We start from the raw sequence: 22727 nt of genomic DNA, 5'->3' as shown, positions 1-22727 counted from the left end.
AGTGGTTGCTTATCAATGCTAATTGGATAGCGAGGGGGAGGCCTTATAAATTTAATAAATAGAATGCAAAGGTATCTGTTAAGTGATTTATTTATTATTTTAATTATAGGAAACAGGTTCCTTGTTTCAGATGTTTGCTTTTTAAAAAAATTATTCCTGGAAACTCTCATTGCATCCAATATGAACCAGTAATCTTGGAGAAAAGTCCTTGGAGAAAAGTTCTTTCAGCTTTGTATGAAATAGACCAAATTAAATCTGGGCATGTTTTTAGCTGTTTGAGGTAATTTGAGTATAAAAAAGTATGTCTCGATATACATTTTTTTATTGATAATAAGAAAATAATTAATTATTACCTAAGGCTGAAAGTACTCCTATGTTTCTCTCCATAGAAGAAAAGAATAAAGAATGAGCCAACTGGTAGTAAACGTAAACAAGCTAACAGTTCTGATGAACCTGACAGCAAAGCAGCAAAAACAGATAACTCAGATAACTCAGATTCTGATAATGGTAAGAGTTTACCTCTTAAGGTCTACCTAGACTGAGAAGTAATCCTGTTTTGTTTTCATTGCATACTTAGATTGACAATATAAAAACCAATATTTTTGATTAAATGTTTCAGCTATTTTGTATTATGCATAGTCACCTGATATGCTGCTCTTTTTAGAAGAAGGGCCTGAAGGAGAAGCTGCTGAGAAGGGTTCTAAAAATGTGAGTTTGAATTTAGTCTTATTACAAAGATTGTCATTCTCATTTGATATAATAGAAACAAGGGTTGGAAAGGATGCTTTGGCAAGCTAATCCTGTGTAGGGATGAATGGTGTATTGCTCCTCCTTTCGTTGGACAAAGAACAAAGAGTTTATTCAGTCAGATTTACTTTGATGGTTTCTACATCTTCTTAGGCTTCTAAGAATATACCATAATTACAACCAAAATTGCACTTGTATAAAGGTTTATTAAACTACAGTAGTGATTACAAAAGAGAAATAATTGGTTGAATCCTTATAGACCTAATCTGTGGAAGGATAGCTTTGATGAGCTATTTTGTGGTTGCTTCGGTCCTTTAGAATGAAAATGTGTTCGAAATTGCTTTGAGGAATTAATGTAACTGTTCTTATAAGTCATTTTCCTCATAAACTATATAGTAATTAGTAAATGCAGGCTGGTCAAAAGCTAATAAGCTAAGTATAGATAAAATAAAGCATGTGTGGTAACTGTATAAGCAGCAAGTAAAAAATGAAGCTTGTTGGGTATTCAAAGAATCAGACCGCAGTGGCAAACTCCTAGCAGAACATTAAATGAAAAATTGACAATAAAGAGTCAGAGTAGAGGTAAGCAGAAATGTGTAATAAAGTTACAGTGTTGGGTGGGAATGAGGGTCTATTGCAGGAAATATTGCTGAGGCCTGTGTATAATTGGTGCTCTGTACCTCATCTAATTTGTGAATGAGATAGCAGTTACAAAAAAAAAGATTACATAAGGTGAGAAATTGGGCTTACTGTATGTATCTAAAACACTACTTTTTGTCTGAATACCTTCTCTTTACTCCAGAAATGTGCTAGCACTTTAACTCTGCTTCTGTAGCTCAGGAGAGGTGGAGACAGTTGGACATATACTCCTTCGATTTTCTTTCTTCACCCCCCCCTCTCTGCATTTTAATGAGTGAAATAAGTATTTGTTCCCCTATCAATCAGCAAGATTTCTGATCATGAGAATGGTGAGGAATCGGCCCAGAATACACGGGAGGATCTTGTCAATGATCTCAAGGCAGCTTGGACCATAGTCACCAAGAAAACAAATGGTAACACACCACGCCATGAAGGACTGAAATCCTGCAGTGCCCGCAGGGTCCCCCTGCTCAAGAAAGCACATGTACCGGCCTGTCTGAAGTTTGCCAATGAACATCGAATGATGTGCATTGGCAGAATCCATTTGTATCATATTCATAAATGTATATTTAAAACATTATTCCATGGATTCTGCCATCTCCCGAAGAGGAGGGAACGGATGTGTATTGAACCGGTATTAGGCATTTCAAAGGAAAAGAGAAGCCTTTTGAACTGGGGAAACAAAAGGGGGGGCTAGCATCTGGCTTGTGTCACGGAAGAGAGCAATAAACATAAAAGGTCCTAAGTTCCTTTTTCCCACAAGAGGGATGATACGAGATAAATGATGGAGGACTGACCAAATGGTGTTAAGGGGGGGTTAAACCGGGAACTCTTTATAAGGGTTTAGTTCCTGGAACAATATTAAGTCCTGTCTTGTATTCCTACAACCAAGCATATCATAGTAAAGATTTCTTTTTGGACTAGATTTGGCTCCAAGAGTTTTGTCTTCCTAAGACATGGTTTGGGGTGGGTCCTGACATTAGACAGGACTTGCACTGGAAGTCAACCTGGAAGGAAAAACCTTATCGGGGGACTTTACAAATAAATATGATGTCTGATGATGAAGCAAGAGAGGAGGGAAGCCCCACGGAGAAGGAGTCTTCCAGCCGAATTCCCAGAAACATTGGGAAGCTGAAGCGTCATATTCCTCCTGGGAGGAAATGGTGGAGCAGCATGAACGAAAACCCCGGTGGTTGATGGGCGTTGGAAGGAAAAGTGAGTGGGAAAAGGCTTCGGGAGAAGTGACCCTGAGACGGAGCGACCACCAACTGGAATGGAAACAAGAGATGGAGAACTCCTTGCACGCCAGTGAGGAAGAGCGGATTCTTGAAAAAGGTATTGACTTGATGAAAGCAACCCTGAGCTCACTAAGGGAGGAGAGAGCTGGAAACTGCAACCGAGGCAACACTTGGGGTCGCAACTAGAGGGGTAACAGAAGGAATCCAACACCTGAAACCCCAGGGCCGTCCAATGGAACAAGAGTCGCTGACTCAGCAGTACCCCCCCTCCCCAGACCCACAGACGGGGATCGAGATGAGCGATACCCTCCGTGGCACAGACGAATGCTCCAGTCAAAGATTCCCACCCCTGGAAGCAAAGTTCAAGGGGGAGCCATCACGACTGGGATTTTTCCTAACCCAAGTCCTCAGCTACATGGAAGAGTACGGATGGGACATCCCCAGTGACAAAACACGCATCCGAATTGTGCAATCTGCCTTGGACGGGACGGCTGCAGACTGGGTGGTGAACCTGCATGACTCCAACGCCCCAGAACTCAACGACTTCAACCGATTCATGTCATCCTTGAGGCAACGATTCGAGGACCCTTTGGCTGACTGGAAGGCCCAGGAGAGAATCAAAATGGTGAGGCAGGGCAGGCGAACAGTGGCCGAATATACCCAAGAATTCCGGGCCATTGCCAGCAAGCTGAACTGGTCAGAAGACATCCTCCTCAGCTATTTCAAAGACGGTCTAAACTACGACCTGTATGACGCTTGCCTGCCTCGAGGAGACTCCTACCATCTCGACTGGTATGTCCTGGCAGAGGAAGTGAAAATAGACCTATTGAAGAGACAATGCAGAGGAAAGCCATGGGGCTGCCTGCCACTCGAGCAAACACGTGAGGGGGAAAACCCACCGGCCATGGCTAAAAAATCAAAGGGATGTTTCAGTTGCGGGAGAGAGGGCCACCGTGCTGCAGAATGTCGTTCGAAAGCCCCTCCATGCAAAACAGAGGCATCATCTTCCAAAAAGCTGGGGAAGTCTCAAGGCAACCCAAAAGAATCTTCCATGAAGGGGACAGAGGCTGTAGAGTCCACAATTCCTGCCAAAACCTGGGATTGGACTCCAGCCTACACCGCAGGGGTGGTGGACACCTCGGAAGACAGCTCAGAGGGAGAACCATTGGTAAGTGGACCTCTTCCACCCATACTTAAGACAGTGACTATATTAGCTTCCTCTATACCTAAAGCCATCAAAATAAAGGCTCTGATAGACTCTGGCTGCATCCGCTGCCTCATCAGCCCAACACTGGTGGAGAAACTGAGCATCCCAGTGAGGAGGCTAAAACAACCAATCTCCTCCAGTCAATTAGATGGATCTATAGCAGGAGGGGACCAGCTACCCTAGCCACTTTACCAATCCACATATCCCTGGGGTCTCATGAGGAAGACATAACGTTTATAGTGGCCCCAGGCATGGAATGCCCAATGATTTTAGGACTGGAATGGCTGAAGAAATGAAACCCCGGGATAAACTGGAGGACAGCAGAACTCAACTTCCCAAAAGGGGAACAGGAAAACGTAAAACCCCCAAACACCCCCTCAACCCAAAGGGAGGAGACAGCAGCAGTGGGGAAAGAGAAGGGGTTACCAGAGATACCGGAGGAATACAGGGACCTGGCTGAAGTTTTCAGTGAGGAGAGGGGAGATGAGCTTCCCCCCCACTGCCCCACAGACTGCACCATAGAATTCAAACCCGGAGCAAAACTCCCCAAACCCAGGATGTATGCCATGAGCCCAAGGGAAATGGCAGAAATGGAAAGATTCATAAAGAAAAACTTAGAAAGAGGATTTATTGAGCCTGCCAAACCCAAAGTGGCCGCCCCGGTTCTGTTCAGGGAGAAGAAAGATGGTTCTTTCCACTTGTGTGTGGATTACCATAATCTGAATACAATTAGTGAATGTAATTTGTACCCCCTTCCCATAATGAAGGATATGCTATCCCACCTATCGAAAGGAAGGATTTTTACCAAACTAGACCTGAGGGAAGCATGCTACCGTATTAGGATTAAGGAAGGAGACAAATGGAAGACTGCATTCAACTGCCCAATGGGGTGCTACCAATTCAAAGTATTGCCATTCGGACTGCAAAGGCCCCCTGCAGTCTTTATGCAATTAATTAATGACGTGCTAAGACAGCACCTATATAAGGGGGTCCTGGTTTACCTCGATGACATTCTTATCTTCACAGAAACCAAAGAGGAACATATCAAACTAGTCAGAGCAGTCCTGAAAAAGTTGCGAGCTGTCCATTTATATGCTAAATTATCGAAGTGTGAATTCCATCAGGAAAAAATCGACTACCTGGGATATTGCATATCTCCAGAGGGCATCGAAATGGACCCTGAGAAGGTCAGGGCAGTAGTAGAGTGGGCACCCCCCCCCCGCACACGGAAGCAATTGCAAAGTTTCCTGGGGTTTGCAAATTTCTACCGCCAATTCATCCCCGCATTTGGCCAAATAGCCATGCCCCTCACAAATTTGTTGAAAACGAAGGTGGGGGGGGGTCCCCTATGAAACCCAGCCAGCCTCTAAAATGGTCAATGGAATGTCAAGCAGCATTTGAGAGGCTAAAGAGACTCTTTTCTGCTGAACCTGTACTTAAACACCCAGATCCCAACAAACCTTTTGTAATACAGGCAGATGCGAGCGATGTAGCAGTCGGAGCCGTATTACTACAGGAAAATGATGAGGGGGCGTTGCAACCTTGCGCATATACATCCAGGAAACTTACAGAAACTGAACAACGATGGCCAATATGGGAGAAGGAAGCATTCTCATTAAGGTGGTTGTTATTAACATGGTGCCAATTTTTGGAAGGAAATAAAATACCTTTCCAGGTCTGGACTGACCACAAAAATTTAGAAGCACTAAAAACGCCCAGGAAACTCCCTCCTAAGCAAGCCCGCTGGTCCCAACACTTTCACCGATTCAATTTCACTCTCAAACACTTGCCGGGGGGGGGGGAAGAACTTCCTGGCAGACGCATTATCTCGCATGCCCCAATATAACAGCACACGAGTAACTGACTTTAAACCACTCGTACCAGAACAACAACTGGCAGCACCAGTCACCACCAGGGCACAAGTAAAAATGAAGCCGAAAGTGGATAGCCAAACTGGAATAGAATTCCGAAAGTCCTTGGAAGGGGATGGATGGTTCCAGAAAAATAGGCATGTGTGCACTATTAAAGATGGGTTACCTTGGGGGGGTGAGAAGTTATACATACCTGCCACCCACAGGACCAATTTCATGCAGCTGTGCCATGATACAAAATCAGCAGGACATTTCGGGTTTGTAAAAACATTACACTTAACTAAAAGGCAATTTTGGTGGCCATCTATGAAAAAAGACATAGAAAGCTATGTGAGCAGTTGTCAAATTTGCGCAATGGCCAAGAGGTTACAAGGGAAATCGCCAGGACTGTTACAACCGGTGGCGAATCCCTCAGCCCCATGGAAAGAAATAGCCATGGACTTTATCGTAGAACTACCAGAAAGCAACGGAAACACCGTTGTCTGGACTGTCACTGATCTGTTCTCTAAGCAAGTCCATTTCATACCTTGCCAAAAAATTCCAACTGCAAAAGCATTAGCAAAACTTTTTGTACAGCATATTTACAGATTGCATGGGGCACCACAATGCATAATATCTGACGGGGGTGCAATTTACCTCAGCATTTTGGAAGGAATTTTTATCCCTGTTAGGAACTACTAAAGGACTGACATCTTGTCATCATCCTCAAGGGAATGGGCAATCTGAACAGTCTAATGCAGTACTTGAGCAATATTTAAGATGTTATATAAGTTTCCAACAGACGGACTGGGCGGACCTACTGCCTTTCGCAGAAGTGGCATATAACAATGCAGTTCACTCCAGCACAGGTTACAGTCCTTTTCAAGTAGCTACAGGCCAGAGCTTCAACCCCATACCTGATCTAACCCCAAAAGAACCGGTAATTCCAGAATTAAAGGAATGGATTGCTCAATTACAGTACACTAAATACCTTAAGTCTCTCCAACCCTGTAAAAAACTAGGACCAAAATACACTGGACCTTTTCCAATTAAAAGAATCATAAACCCAGTAACAGTTGAATTAGGACTACCTACAAATCTTAGACGAATACACCCAATCTTTCACTGCAGTCTAATAAAGAGAGAACAACAATCTCCCCTACGAACAAAAATAACACCACCACCACCTCCCATCATGGTGGAAGGGGAACAACATTTTGAGGTGATAGAAATTCTGGATTCCAGGAAACATCATGGAACGACCCAATATTTAGTGGCTTGGAAACACCTCCCCTCCTCAGAAAACGAATGGGTCAGCAAACGCCACGTTAAAGCACCAAAGATGCTTAAGAGATTTCATACAGAATATCCGAAAAAACCGAGTTAACATTTACATATGTTTTTTTTTCTTTTTCTTTTCTTTTCTTCCCCTACAGATGGACACATCTTTTTTCTAAGGAGAGTGGACTGTCAGAAGCCATTTATATTATGCATTTATTTCATATTCATAAATGTATGTTTGAAACATTATTCCATGGATTCTGCCATCTCCCGAAGAGGAGGGAACGGATGTGTATTGAACCGGTATTAGGCATTTCAAAGGAAAAGAGAAGCCTTTTGAACTGGGGAAACAAAAGGGGGGGCTAGCATCTGGCTTGTGTCACTGAAGAGATCAATAAACATAAAAGGTCCTAAGTTCCTTTTTCCCACGAGAGGGATGATACGAGATAAATGATGGGGGACTGACCAAATGGTGTTAAGGGGGGTTAAACCGGGAACTCTTTATAAGGGTTTAGTTCATGGAACAATATTAAGTCCTGTCTTGTATTCCTACAACCAAGCATGTCATAGTAAAGATTTCTTTTTGGACTAGATTTGGCTCCAAGAGTTTTGTCTTCCTAAGGCGTGGTTTGGGGTGGGTCCTGACAGTTTTGTGGTCAGAAGAGACCAAAATCAAGCTCTTTGGCATCAACTCAACTCACTGTGTTTGGAGGAGGAGGAATGCTGCCTATGACCCCAAGAACACCATCCCCACCGTCAAACATGGAGGTGGAAACATTATGCTTTGTGGGTGTTTTTCTGCTAATGAGACAGGACAACTTCACCGCATCAAAGAGAGGATGGACGGGGCCATGTACCTTCAAATCTTGGTTGAGAACCTCCTTCCCTCAGCCAGGCCGTTGAAAATGGGTCATGGATGGGTATTCCAGCATGGCAGTGACCCACAACACACAGCCAAGGCAACAAAGGAGTGGCTCAAGAAGCACATTAAGGTCCTGGAGTGGCTTAGCCAGTCTCCAGACCTTAATCCCATAGAAAATCTTCTATGAGATCTTCAAGAGGTGGCACGCTCCATCCCCCCCGGATTTACCCCGTATTCCCGGGAGCGGGGATGAGCAGGCCCCTGAGCTCAGGCTGGTGTACCTTAATGCCAGATCGGTAGTTAATAAGGCTCCCCTTATCCGAGAGCTGGTTGAAGAGGAGCATGCCGATCTGGCTTGCTATCAGGCCCCGTCCGACGAATCGCCCAAAGAGAAACCGGAACGGGAGCTGGTTCTTCCAAGCTGTGTTTATTATCCGCATAAACGTTCGCTCAAAGACAAATGAAGTCAGCGTTGACTTTACAGCACAGTCAACGCTGTTAAATAACCGACAAGGCTAACTCCCACCACCACACCCTTAATTACAGCACCACGCCCCCACCCTACTTAAACCCCACCTCCCATGGTTCCCTCCTTTTGGCTCCCGTCCCACCACCAATGCAGCCGGTAAGTTACCCCCCCAGCCTAACCCTCCCTCCTTTTCCCCAGAGTTCTGCCTTGACTCTACGTTCCCCGCACCACCCCAGATCACCGCGAGCTGCTCGCTAAACCCCTTCCCGGCCCACCGGTTGTCTCCAGCACCCCCTGACCCACCCAGGCACTCATTCGTGCCCTGCGGCTCGGGCGCTGGGCAGCCACCGCCTCGTTCTTCGCACGGCCCCTTCCCAGCCTGTAAGTAGCTTCTGGAGCCCGGCTGGCTGGTCCGCGGCCTCCCCAGCTGACAGGCGGCCCGCCGCTGCGCCGTTCTTCTCACTGTCCCCGTTCCCGATCCGTTGGAGCAGCGTGGGCGTGGCCAACCGTCACTGGAAGCTGGCAGCATGGCGACGAGACGGGGAGGCCTGTGAACGACCCTGCGGCCTGGTACGTTGCTCCGGGCGGTTACCGGGTCGCTGGGAAGGGCTGCGTGCTGACCCGGCCCTCCGGATGACGACGGGCGACGGCGGGAGGCTTCGGGGCCTGACGGTGTTTCCGGAGTGCTGGGGAGGGCCGATTGCCGTCCCGGCCCTCCGGGAGACGACGGCCGCCGGTGGGAGGCTTCGGGGCCTGACGGGGCGTTTCTGGAGCGCTGGGGAGGGTCGGATGCTGTCCCGGCCCTCCGGGAGACGACGGCCGCCGGCAGGAGGCTTCGGGGCCTGACGGGGTGCTTCCGGAGTGCTGGGGAGGGCCGAATGCCTTCGGGGCCTGACGGGGTGCTCTGTGGGGGCCTGGCGGCCTGGTGAGCCACCCCGCGGCCCGTCCGAATGTCGGGCGTGCTCGGCCCGACATGCCGCCCCCCCTACCAAGGGTCCTCCTGCGGATGCAGAAAACAGGGTTATAGCATCATTCACTGTGCACACACCCCCAAGACCCCCACCCCCCGGCCTGCCAGGGTGGGCTCGATGGAATGCCCGGATCAAACGTGGAGCATGGACATCCTCCCGCGACACCCACGTCGCCTCTTCCACCGGGTACCCCTTCCACCGAAGGAGATATTGTAGGGCGCCCCTCCGCACTCTGGAGTCCAAGACCTCCTGTACCTCATATTGATCGGCGTGAACCGGTCCGGGACCCTCCTCCCCTGTTGCCGCGGTAGCCGCTGGAGCAGGTTTCAGCAAGCTACTATGGAACACCGGGTGGACCTTACCCAAAAACTTAGGCAACCGCAGCCGTACCGTCACCGGGTTTATTACCTGCACCACCCGGAACGGCCCGAGGTATTTGGGTCCTAGCTTACGGCACGGAACCTGTAACCGTAAATACTTGGTGGACAAGTAAACCAGGTCCCCCACCCGCGGCGTAGCAAAGGGTTTTCGTTTCTTGTCTGCCTGTGCTTTGGATGCTACGGCAGACCGATCCAACGCTTCTTTTGCTGCCCCCCAGACAGCCGTGATCTGATGCATCCAGTCAGGCGGTGAGCTCGGAGATCCGTCGTCCTGGGGACACTCAGTGAAGGGAACGAACTCGTGACCGGTGACCACCCGGAATGGAGAGAAGCCAGTACTACTGTGAACTGTGTTATTGTATGCAACCTCAGCAAGCGCTAACAGGTCTACCCAGTCTGTCTGCCGAAAAGAAACATAGCTTCGTAAATAGCGTTCAACAGCAGCGTTGGCTCGTTCTGCGGCCCCGTTGGTACTGGGGTGATAAGCGGTACTCAATCCCTGGGACGAGCCAATATGTCGCAAGAACTCTCTCCAAAACCGGGCCGTGAACTGCACCCCTCTATCCGAAATCACACGCCGCGGTACTCCATGCAGTCGGTATATTTGTGTGAGGAACAACCAAGCTAGGCGCCGGGCTGATGGCAACCCCTTACACGGGACAAAGTGTGCCTGTTTAGAAAACAGGTCAACTACTGTCCAGATAACGGTGTGACCCTTACTCTCTGGGAGGTCCACAACGAAGTCCATGGCGATGTCCTGCCAAGGCCGAGTTGGGTCAGCTACCTGTTGCAATAACCCCAAAGGCTTCCCAACCTGGGGTTTTGTAGTGGCACAAATATGGCAACGCCGTACGTACTGCTCGATGTCACTTTTCATGCGAGGCCACCAGAATTGACGACGTGCCAGATGTAAGGTTTTCACAAACCCGAAATGTCCCGCCTGTTTGGCGTCGTGACACCCATGCAGAACGCGTGGCCGCACGGTTTCGGGCACATACAGTCGTGTTCCATGCCACGCTAAACCGTCCCGCATTGTCAATAGTCCCGGATTACTCCGCAACCAGGCATCCTCCTGCAATGTCCTTTGGATGGCCTGGTTCAAAGTCTCCTCCGATACCTGCCTAGCACTCTCCGAACCAATCCCTCCGGTTGCCAGTGCCGGGATGAGTGCCTGCACCACCTCCTCCCTCTTGCTGTCAAATTGAGGCATGCGCGACAAGGCATCTGCCAGAAAGTTCCGACCCCCCGGCACATACTTCAGTACAAAACGGAAACGACGGAAGTATAAGGCCCATCGGACATGTTTAGGCGACAAGCGACGAGGGGTTTGTAGGGCTTCCAGGTTTTTATGGTCCGTCCACAGTTCGAACGGATGGGAGGCCCCCTCCAGCAGATGTCGCCAGGTTTCCAAAGCCCAACGGACCGCATACGCCTCCTTCTCCCACACCGCCCAGGCCCGTTCGGTGGGAGTCAATTTCTTAGAAGCATAAGCACATGGCTGCAGGACCCCGGCACTGTTCCGCTGAAGGAGAACGGCCCCAAGAGCAACATCGCTCGCATCCGCCTGTACGACATAAGCCAGCGTGGGGTCGGGATGTCTCAAAATGGGCTCTTTAGCAAAGAGGGACTTCAGTTCCTCAAACGCCCGCTGACACGCGATGGACCACTCCAATTTCAACCCCGGACGCGGGCGTGTCTTCAACTGTCGTGTGCGCAGTAGATCTGTTAACGGCAGGGCGATAGCTGCGAAACGTGGGATGAAATGTCTATAGAAGTTGGCAAAGCCAAGGAAACTCTGCAACTGTCGCCGAGTCTGCGGAGCTTGCCACTGTTGAATGGCCTGTACCTTTTTAGGGTCCATCTCCACCCCCGCCGACGATATACGATACCCAAGGTAGTCCAGCTGGGCCTTATGGAACTCACACTTGGACAGTTTAACATAGAGTTGCGCTTCCAGCAACCTTGACAACACCTGCCGCACAAGAAGCACATGCTCCTCCAATGTGTCCGAGTAGATCAGGATGTCGTCTAAGTATACCAAAACACCCCGATACAGGAACTCATGCAGGACCTGATTGATCAATTGCATGAACACAGCGGGAGCTCCCTGTAGGCCAAATGGCATTACGCGGAACTGAAAACTGCCAAGAGGACAATTGAATGCGGTCTTCCATTCGTCCCCGGCTTTGATTCTCACCCGGTAATAGGCTTTCCTGAGGTCCAACTTGGTGAATACCCGGCCTGTCGCCAAATGGGCCAGCATGTCCTTCATCAAAGGGAGGGGATAGAGGTGCTCCACGCACACCGCATTAACCCCCCGGTAGTCCACACATAAACGCAAGCCCCCATCCTTCTTTTCACGAAAAAGAACTGGCGCCGCCACCCGGGATCGTGCTGGTTGAATAAATCCTCTTTCCAAGTTCTTATCTATGTACCGCCGTAACTCCTGCATCTCTTTTGGAGACATGGCGTACATACGGGGCTTAGGTAGTCTGGCCCCAGGTTCGAACTCAATAGCACAATCCGTCGGCCGATGGGGTGGTAACAAATCGCACTCCCGCTCATCGAAGACGTCCATTAAATCCGAGTAGTCCCGGGGTACGTGCACCTTTGAATCATCCGTGACCCCGCAAACCTTCTCCCGCATCCCCGTGTCCTCCGGCCCCAGGAAGGAATGGTGGAGAGGGGGCTCGGGACCCAGACCCACCCGAAGATGACGACTACCCCCCTCCCACCAAATCATGGGGCCCCATTTATCAAGCCACGTAAGGCCCAGAATAAGAGCTTCAGTCATAGAGGGCACCACAACGAAACGCAAAACTTCCCAGTGAGCCCCCAATTCCAGCCGGACAGGTTCGGTGACGTGGGTGATAGGAGCCCCCCCAAGGAGCGACCCATCCACTTGTTGGAAACGCAGAGGGGTTACCAGTCGTTGCAACCGGATACCGACTGCAGCCACCGTTTTCCGGTTGATAAGACACCGGGTGCTCCCCGAATCGACCAAAGCCCTGACCGCCCGCCTTTGCCCAGATACGGGACTCACCAATACCACGGGGAACACAAAAGGGCATACCGGAGCGCTTACCATCGGGTCGTCCTCCAGCTCCAGATCCTCAAGGTCTCCCGTCGGCACGGTCTGGGTAGTTACGGGGCCGGTTGCCAAAGGAGGTGTCGTGTCCCGACGGCTGTCGTCAGCGGCTTGATATGCAGTCCGGGACCGCTCCGAGGTCTTCCTAGTAGGCAAAGCCCGTGTCGAAGTCGCTGGAGGAACCATCCGGGCTGGCGGGAGCGGGCATTCAGCCGCCCGGTGACCCGGCTGGTCACATCGGAAACACCTAATACCCGGACGTGGTGGTGGTACAGGGTTGGCCTTGGCCATCGGCAAGCCGGGCCGCTCCTCCACCTTCACCTTTTCAGCCGGCCGCCGGCCCCCGGTCACCCCCTCAGACCTTCCTCGAGTATCCTGCAAGCCAATGTCCAGCTCAATAGCCACCCGGAACCAGTCCTGCAGACGGGCCGGAACCCCTCTTACCACACAAGCTCGTCGCAAAGCACTATCCAGTCCAGCCTTAAAGTGGTGCACAAGAAGGCGTTCAGGCCATGATCGTAGCCTCCCGGCCACCTTCCGGAACTCCCCAACGTAACGTACGGCCGGTCTTCCTTGTTGGCGCAGATCCAACACTTCGGCCTCGGCACGGAGCACCCGTGAGATATCCTCAAAACGAGCGCGTAAAGCCTCCAGGAAAAGACCAAGGTCCCCGAGCTCACGGGCATGATCGCCGTATAGGTCAGCCGCCCAGGCTGCAGCCTCCCCTTGTAGACACGCTGTGACAGCCACCACCATCGCCCACTGGGACGCATAGGCCGGGCCGTATTGGTCCATGTGATTAATCACCTGCCCCAAAAACATTGCCAGGCAGTCTGGATGACCATCATAGACCACGGTCAGGGGCGGAGGACCCCACGCCAGCCCTTGACCCCAAGGACCCAACGGCATCCCCTGGGCTGGGACCCCCCCCGTCTGGTCGTAACGGCTGCGGTCTTGGTCTTCCGGTTACGCTGTCCCAGGAAGTCGTGCCGCCCGGTACCGCCGTAGTGGGAGCCGAAACCCCGGGACCTCTGGGAACCTCAGGCTGGCGAGCTGCTCCCTGGTACCTTGGGCTGTCCATACGAAAGCGGGGTGGGCTAGACCGTCGAGCAAGACCACCTGAGAGGGACCACTGCCCCTGATCAGACTCTTCTGGAGCAGACCAAAGCCCAGGCTCCCGACCCCTCACTTCCCCGAACCGCTCTCTGAGAACCTCCATAGTACGGTTTCCCGGAACGGTGGAGTAACTCCATTCTTCACCGCTGTCCTCCATGAAACACCGCTCCCTCCACTCAGTAGACGCACCTTTAGGCCGGTTCATCAGGCCTTGGCCGAGTCCTCGATGATCCCCATCAGCATACGTCCACCGATCACTGCTGCGACCCCGCACTGCAGCCTCCTGAAGCCCCGAACCAGGGCCTTCGAGTGGAGGGGGTTTTTCCTTCCGCCGCACCGAGGGCACCGCCTCCTCCCCCACTTCCACCGACTCCAAGAGCCCAGCCGCTGCTCCAGCTTCCTCCTGCCCCTCGGCCAGTGGTGCAGCATCCTCCGTGCCCTCTGCCATGGCAACTTCTGAGGAAAGAGCTCCCCGCAAAGATTAAGGAACGCTGACTTACTATCAGGCCCCGTCCGACGAATCGCCCAAAGAGAGAAACCGGAACGGGAGCTGGTTCTTCCAAGCTGTGTTTATTATCCGCATAAACGTTCGCTCAAAGACAAATGAAGTCAGCGTTGACTTTACAGCACAGTCAACGCTGTTAAATAACCGACAAGGCTAACTCCCACCACCACACCCTTAATTACAGCACCACGCCCCCACCCTACTTAAACCCCACCTCCCATGGTTCCCTCCTTTTGGCTCCCGTCCCACCACCAATGCAGCCGGTAAGTTACCCCCCAGCCTAACCCTCCCTCCTTTTCCCCAGAGTTCTGCCTTGACTCTACGTTCCCCGCACCACCCCAGATCACCGCGAGCTGCTCGCTAAACCCCTTCCCGGCCCACCGGTTGTCTCCAGCACCCCCTGACCCACCCAGGCACTCATTCGTGCCCTGCGGCTCGGGCGCTGGGCAGCCACCGCCTCGTTCTTCGCACGGCCCCTTCCCAGCCTGTAAGTAGCTTCTGGAGCCCGGCTGGCTGGTCCGCGGCCTCCCCAGCTGACAGGCGGCCCGCCGCTGCGCCGTTCTTCTCACTGTCCCCGTTCCCGATCCGTTGGAGCAGCGTGGGCGTGGCCAACCGTCACTGGAAGCTGGCAGCATGGCGACGAGACAGGGAGGCCTGTGAACGACCCTGCGGCCTGGTACGTTGCTCCGGGCGGTTACCGGGTCGCTGGGAAGGGCTGCGTGCTGACCCGGCCCTCCGGATGACGACGGGCGACGGCGGGAGGCTTCGGGGCCTGACAGGGTGTTTCCGGAGTGCTGGGGAGGGCCGATTGCCGTCCCGGCCCTCCGGGAGACGACGGCCGCCGGCGGGAGGCTTCGGGGCCTGACGGGGCGTTTCTGGAGCGCTGGGGAGGGTCGGATGCTGTCCCGGCCCTCCGGGAGACGACGGCCGCCGGCAGGAGGCTTCGGGGCCTGACGGGGTGCTTCCGGAGTGCTGGGGAGGGCCGAATGCCTTCGGGGCCTGACGGGGTGCTCTGTGGGGGCCTGGCGGCCTGGTGAGCCACCCCGCGGCCCGTCCGAATGTCGGGCGTGCTCGGCCCGACATGCCGCCCCCCCTACCAAGGGTCCTCCTGCGGATGCAGAAAACAGGGTTATAGCATCATTCACTGTGCACACACCCCCAAGACCCCCACCCCCCGGCCTGCCAGGGTGGGCTCGATGGAATGCCCGGATCAAACGTGGAGCATGGACATCCTCCCGCGACACCCACGTCGCCTCTTCCACCGGGTACCCCGGGCTCAGGGAAGGGGTGGGGGTGTTGTGGTTGTAAGGGAGACCTTGTGTCCGCGGGACGCTACCGTTACTCAGATATTCGGGTGTGAGTTGCTTCTCCTGAGATTTGGCCCTGGGGTTCAGTTGGGCTTGTTGCTGGCATATCTTTCGCCTACCTGTGTAGCAGCAGCCCTGCCCAAGCTCCTCAACACCCTCTCTGGGTTGGCGGTTGAGTTCCCCAGACTTATGGTTCTGGGGGACTTTAACCTGCCATCCTTGGGAGGTTTCGTCGGGGTTGACTCGGGAGTTCATGACCTCCATGATGGCCATGGACCTGACCCAGGTAATTCAGGGCCCGACTCATGAGGGGGGGTGTCACACACTCGATCTTACTTTTCTATCTGGACAGTGGCTTGATGATCTCGGAGGGGGATCTCCATTTATTACTCCCCTGTCATGGACCGATCATCACCTCCTGTGGTTGGCCTTCTGTTTTGCCCCCCCCTGTCGTGGGGTTACGGAACCGACCAGGTGGTTCCGTCCCAGGCGCCTAATGGACCCTGAACGGTTCCAGGAGGCGCTTGGATCTGTGCCTGCCATCTTTGCTCACAGCCCGGTCAATGCCTTAGTGGAAGCCTGGGAAAGAGTGGCCACGGAGGCACTCGACTGCGTTGTTCCCATGCGGCCCCTGAGCCAGCGCAGATCCCAGCAGGCACCATGGTTCTCCATGGAGCTCCGGGAGATGAAGCGTCGGAGACGGAGCCTAGAGAGCTGTTGGAGGTCCAGCCGGTCTGAGTCTGATCGATTGCGACTAAGAACCTTCACGAGGTCTTATCTCGCAGCGATGGAGGCAGCGAAGTCTAATTACTTCGCTGCCCTCATCGCGTCCACAGATAATCACCCGGCCACCCTGTTTGGGGTGACTTGCTCCCTCCTGAATCAGGAGGTGAGGGAGGAGCCCCTGCAGGGTCATGCCGAGGAATTTAGTCAATATCTGGTGGATATAATCGCTCAGATTCGGGCCGGCTTGGACTCCGACTGGGCAGAGTCTGACGATGGGGAATTGAGTGGTCTTGGGAATATTACTTGGGAAGAATTCGATCCTGTGACTCCGGAAGAAGTGGACAGGATCATGGGGAAGCTGAGTTCCACCACTTGTTTACTGGACCCGTGCCCCTCCTGGCTGGTTTATGCAGCTCGGGAGGGGACACGAGGCTGGCTCCAAGCAGTAATAACTGCTTCTTTGAGAGAGGGTAGCTTCCCCGCCCCCTTGAAGGAGGCGATGGTGAGGCCCCTCCTCAAGAAGCCTGCCCTGGACCCGGACATTTTGAATAACTATCGTCCAGTCTCCAACCTTCGCTTTTTAGCGAAGGTTGTTGAGAGTGTGGTGGCTCATCAGCTTCCTCTGTTCCTGGAGGAAGCAGATTATCTGGACCTCTACCAATCGGGCTTTAGGCCCGGGTACAGCACGGAGACGGCATTGGTCGAACTGGTGAATGATCTCTGGCGGGTTCGGGACAGGGGTTGCTCTGTCCTAGTCCTATTAGACCTCTCAGCGGCTTTTGATACCATCGACCATGGTATCTTACTGTGGCGCCTCAGGGGGTTGGGAGTGGGTGGCACTGTCTTACAGTGGTTCTCCTACCTTCTGGGTCATTCACAGTTGGTGTTGGCAGGAGGACAGAGGTCGGCCTCGAGGTCTCTCGTTTGTGGAGTTCCTCAGGGGTCGGTCCTCTCGCCTCTCCTGTTCACCATCTATATGAAGCCGCTGGGTGAGATCATTCGTGGTTTGGGGGTGGGGTATCATCAGTACGCTGATGATACCCAGCTCTTTCCACCCCAGATCAACTCAGTGATACCCTCCCCGTGATGTCCCGTTGCCTGGAGGCAGTGAGGGTCTGGATGGGGAGGAACAGGCTTCGTCTAAATCCCGACAAGACTGAGTGGCTGTGCGTACCGGCATCTCGGGTTGTCCATTCTATTCCATCTTTATCTATAGGGGGTGAGGTGTTACCCCCCGTAGATAGGGCTCGCAACTTGGGTGTCCTCCTTGATTCACAGCTCAATTTTGAAGATCATATAGGAGCTGTGACCAGGGGGGCTTTTGCCCAGGTTCTCCTGGTGTGCCAGTTGCGGCCCTATTTGGACCGGGATGCCCTACGCACAGTCACCCATGCGTTCGTGACCTCTCGGATAGACTACTGCAACGCTCTCTACATGGGGCTGCCCTTGAATACCACTCGGAGGCTCCAGCTGGTGCAGAATGCAGCCGTGCGAGTTGTGATGGAGGTCTCCCAATACTCCCATGTAACACCTCTGCTCCGCGAGCTGCATTGGCTTCCAGTTATCTTCCGGGTGAGATTCAAGGTGCTGGTGATGACCTATGAAGCCCTAAATGGCATGGGTCCAGGTTATTTACGGGAGCACCTTTTGCCGGCATTAACTTTCCATCGCCCTGTGCGCTCCCACAGAGAGGGCCTCCTCAGGGTGCCGTCAGTCAGGAATGTCGACTGGCAGCCCCCAGGGGGAGAGCATTCTCTGTGGGCGCGCCTGCCCTCTGGAATCAGCTTCCAGTTGAGCTCCGGATGGCTCCTGACCTTCGCTCGTTTCGCCGCGACCTGAAGACTTGGCTATTTGAACTTGCCGGCCTGGACTGAGGGACTGGGTTTTTAGATTTAAATTTTAAAATCTTTAAATTTTAGTATGTGTTTATTGTTTAGGGCTATTTGATTTAATCTCATTTTAATTTTATATATTATGTGTTGTTTATAGTGTTTTAATTGCCCTGTATACCGCCCCGAGTCCTTTCGGAGAGGGGCGGTATATAAATCCAAATAAAAAAAAAATCTGTCGATTGAGTTGAAGGTTTGAGCTGCCAAATGTCAGCCTCAAAACCTTTAATGAGAGGATCTGCAAAGAGGAGTGGGAAAAAGTCCCTCCTGAGATGTGTGCAAACCTGGTGGGCAACTACAAGAAATGTCTGACCTCCGTGACTGCCAACAAGGATTTTGCCACCAAGTACTAAGTCATGTTTTGTGAAGGGGTCAAATACTTATTTGACTCATTAAAATGCAAATCAATTTATAACTTTTTGAAATGAATTTTTCTGGATTTGCTTTGTTGTTGTTCTGTCTCTCACTGTTAAAATAAACCTACCATTAAAATCATAGACTGAAAATTTCTTTGCCAGTGGGCAAACATACAAAATCAGCAGGGGATCAAATAATTTCCCCCCTCACTGTAGTTCTCTACTTACAGCCACAACTGAGCCTAAAATTTCCATTGCTAAGCAAGGAAGTTGTTAAGTGAGTTTTGCCCCATTTTATGACTTTTTTTGCCACAGTTGTTAATTGAATTTCTGGTTGTTAAATGAATCATGCAGTCATTAAGAAAATATGGCTTCCACCATTGACTTTGCTTGTCAGAAGCTGGTTGGGAAGGTTACATTTGGTGATCACGTGATCCTGTTACAGTGCAACAATCATAAATACATGCCAATTGGCATTGCCTGAATTTTGATCATATGACCATTAGGAATGTTGCAACTGTTGTAAATGTGAAAACCCACCATAAGTCACTTTTTTCAGCTATAACTGTTGTAATATTGAGTGGTCAGTAAATGAATGATCGTAAGTGGAATATAGGGATAATGAATAAACCATTGGAATCTACCATTTGAAAACAACAAATCTAGGATAAGGAAGGACTCAAAAATACTTTTTTTCCAGGTTGATGGACTAACCTAAAGACATACCTGGAAATACAATTAATCTAATACAATTAAATGGAGCAGTTCTGAAGAAAAAAATAGATCTATAGTCAAATCCAGCTACCACAAATAATTTAGAAATGTGACTATTACACTCTAAAAATCTTGCTGGCACCCACAGTAATAATAAATACTATAATAAACCTTTATTGTCAAAGTACAACATGTGTACATTGAGATTAGCTGAGCCTCCCCGTGTGCTCTCTCCCCCCAACACACAGTGATAGCAAACCCTCCATCCCACCACACTATGTGAACCACACCTTTGTAAGCTGTGCTAAATAGGAATTCTTGGCAATGTGATTGCCTTGATATTTTTCTTAGATTAAAAAATGTAAAGGAAATGGGTTGGTGACTTGAACAGCGGTGGCAGCCTTTTATGACTTGCTTTTTGCAGTTCTCTAATCAGGTCAACTACCACTAATGTCAACTTCCAAAGGTTTGGCTTATCTTTCTATACAGTATAAGCAGTCCTTGATGCAAGAGCACAATTGAGTCAAACATTTTCATTGCTAAGCAAGGAAGCTGTTAAGTGAGTTTTGCCCCATTTTATGTGGGTTTTTTTGCCAAATCTTATATCTAGGACTCATATAAGAAGAAAAATGGAAGAAATAATGGGGCAAATGCTTGTAAAGGGCCAAAGCAAAATATAACATGCTATTACTAAAATACACGGTTTCAGAAAACAAGCAATCTGAAGCACTCAGTACAGTTTGAGCAATGCATCGAATTGGGTGGCTGGATCATGTAAACATTGTACAATCAGATTGATCTGGTCATAATAACTTACGTTATGAAGATTAGTCCTCTTTGGATGAGCAATGGCACAGTTCTACTTTGTAGCCCTGAAGAAAATGTATAAAATAATGGATTTTGTCATTTATGTGTTGATTTTGTAGTACTGCTATATTAGGCATCACCATAATAATAGTATTCCTCAGCCTAATACTTGACTTGGGAAACAAAAAAACTGAATACACATTGAAGGACTGCATTGTTACTAGCAAGTTAAAATTAAAACAAATGAAGAACTGAATAGTCAAATAGAGTAGTCGTTATTAATCACCCTAGTAGCAGACTGAGGGGTTTTAATTTTAATTGGGTTTTAGTTTTAAATTTCGGGGACTTGAATTAATTGTTTTAACTGATTTTAATTTTTGTATGTTATGCTTTTAATTTTCCCTGTAAAACGCCCTGAGTCCTATGGGAATAGGGCAGTATATAAATTTAATAAATAAATAATTTTTTTGTTGTGCTCTAAATCATTTTGGTAGCTAACAGTACTTAATCTGTTATGACTAAGCCCTATTCTTCAGTGTTCTTAATTATAATTTCAGGAGGGAGAGGGAGATGGTGCTGAAGATGAAGAAAGAAAAGAAGAATCAGAGAAAGGCAAGTATAAATATGCATAGATTTGTGTGTTCTTTGCAAGACCTGGGATTGTAAAAAATAATAAATATTTGTCACTACAAATGGAAGTATTTCATTCATCTTTAATGCCAAGTTTACCTACAGGTTAGGTCATAATCTGGCTTTAAAAACCTAAATTGTCATCTTTAGTATTTGTTATGTAAATTTGTAATGATCAAAATGCTTATTGGTATATTGGTATAGTTGCAGAATTTATTGGGAAATAGTAACTCTTAACATTTCCCTAGAATAAATTTTATTCTTTCTTAATGGAAATACACTCAGTTTTGAACCTTTGATTCCTAAGATCACTATTGTCCAGCATGACGAATGGAGAATCCACAGATGGGTTGATCTTGCATTTCTGCCCTAAAGACTAAGTCAATCAACCTTTGCCAAGCCTTTCTTCCTCCGGCTAGGAATCCCCAGTCACGACTTAGTCTTAAACCAAGAGAGATGTGGTGAAGATTGGCTGTTGTTTCTAGCAGGAAGACAAAACAGTGGGATTTTCCCAGGTTGTACCTTTCCCTTCCCTTCCCTTCTCTGTGCTGATATCAGCGCTACATTTCAAACCTCTGAGAGTCAGAGGGGTTTTGCAGGCTTTGGCTGAAGCCTCAGGCTATTAATAGCTTTTAGGCAGGGCAGAAGTGTACTGGTTGCCATTTTGAGTGCTGCTCTTATTGTTCCTGGGTGGGGACCCTCCCTTCCAGTGAGGGCTGTTTAGACTCAAATAGAGTCAATTTTGGCCAGAATCTAATAAGCAGTCTTATTATCCCGGCCATAGAAGCAGCTGCCGCATTTATTAATTTAGCATAATGATGGAGCAGGAGGTCGCTTACTAGCAGCCGCCATTTTGAAAGCCTTACAAACACTCTCAGGCCATTCCAGAAGGCAAGAATTAAGGAGCGCCATTTCGAGGGTGCTGCTTCTCCAATTCCAGTCTCCTTGGCAGCTCCTATTACAATTAGAGGCAACAACAACAGCCTCCAGCCTCCCAGCCATTACGGAGGTCTTCAATCGGTCCAGGCAATTTCCAAAGACTTCAGGGCATGGTTGAGTGCCCGCTTTAACTGCTGCCATTTTCAGCACCTCTTACCACCACCAATTTTGCTGCTTATAAATGTGCTGGCTACCCCATTAAGTTGGTCTTACCGCCACTAACAGGATTATAAGTGTGCTGGCTACCCCATTAAGTTGGTCTTGCTGCCACTAACAGGATCTTAAGTGCGCTGGCTAACCCATTAAGTTGGTTGTGCTGCCACCACTTCTAGCCTCAACTTGGCTCTTTGCTACTGAGATCACCTCTCTGTTGCAGACACATTGAGATTGCTATTACTGTGATATCTCTGATTTTACAACGGCAGATAAAACTAGAGAAGTTCAGATATCTCAAGGTGCCTCCAGCAGTTCTTCCAGGCACAAGAAATCCAGATCAACCAAGCAGGAGGCTGCTGGGAAACACAGATCCAAAGCTATCTCTGGCAAAAGGTCTTCCAAAGCTGCTGAGAAAGAAGCAAGCAGGAGACACCAGGCATTGGTAAATAATTCTCCAAAGCTGCAAAGCAAAAGAAAGATGCAAAGGTTGGTCGGATTACTTCTGTTCCCATGGAGGCATCGGTTTTTGGCCCTCAACAAGCTCCTTCAACCTCTGCTGCTCCAAGTGCCTGGTCTCCAGAAGGAGAAACAGGTCAGTTCATTTTTCCCATGGCAGAACTAGTGGAGATGGTTCCCCTTTCCAGTGAGGGGCTTGGCCTTCAGATCCCTGCTCCTCCGAGTGCAGATACACCTCTGGGCCCAGAGGCCACATTCACTCCTACAGCGGCAGGACTTCACCCTCCAGAGGCTCAGGAGACAGAACTATCAGACCAAATGCAATTTCTGATTTCTCAGGCTGTTGCCCAAGGCGTAGCTTCGACCCTACACCAGAGAGCTCGACCTGAGTCGA

General features: G+C 50.0%; 1 protein-coding gene across 3 annotated transcripts in view; it reads left to right on the top strand.

The window, feature by feature from the left end:
• The window catches only part of AKAP8L (A-kinase anchoring protein 8 like), a 50672-nt gene that overhangs the window by 12249 nt on the left and 15696 nt on the right, over positions 1 to 22727 (top strand). For all 3 annotated transcript variants that reach the window (XM_083353598.1, XM_083353600.1, XM_083353599.1), the window contains 3 exons: positions 390 to 507; positions 665 to 708; positions 20710 to 20764. In XM_083353598.1, coding sequence (XP_083209724.1) covers positions 390 to 507; positions 665 to 708; positions 20710 to 20764 — 217 coding nt within the window. The remainder of the gene's footprint in view (positions 1 to 389; positions 508 to 664; positions 709 to 20709; positions 20765 to 22727) is intronic.

This window comes from Vipera ursinii (genome assembly GCF_947247035.1).
Source record: "Vipera ursinii genome assembly, chromosome: 2".
NCBI classification, from domain to species: Eukaryota; Metazoa; Chordata; class Lepidosauria; order Squamata; family Viperidae; genus Vipera; species Vipera ursinii.
The sequence above is the reverse complement of the archived record's forward strand: the minus strand, read 5'-3'. Positions and strand labels throughout refer to the sequence as shown.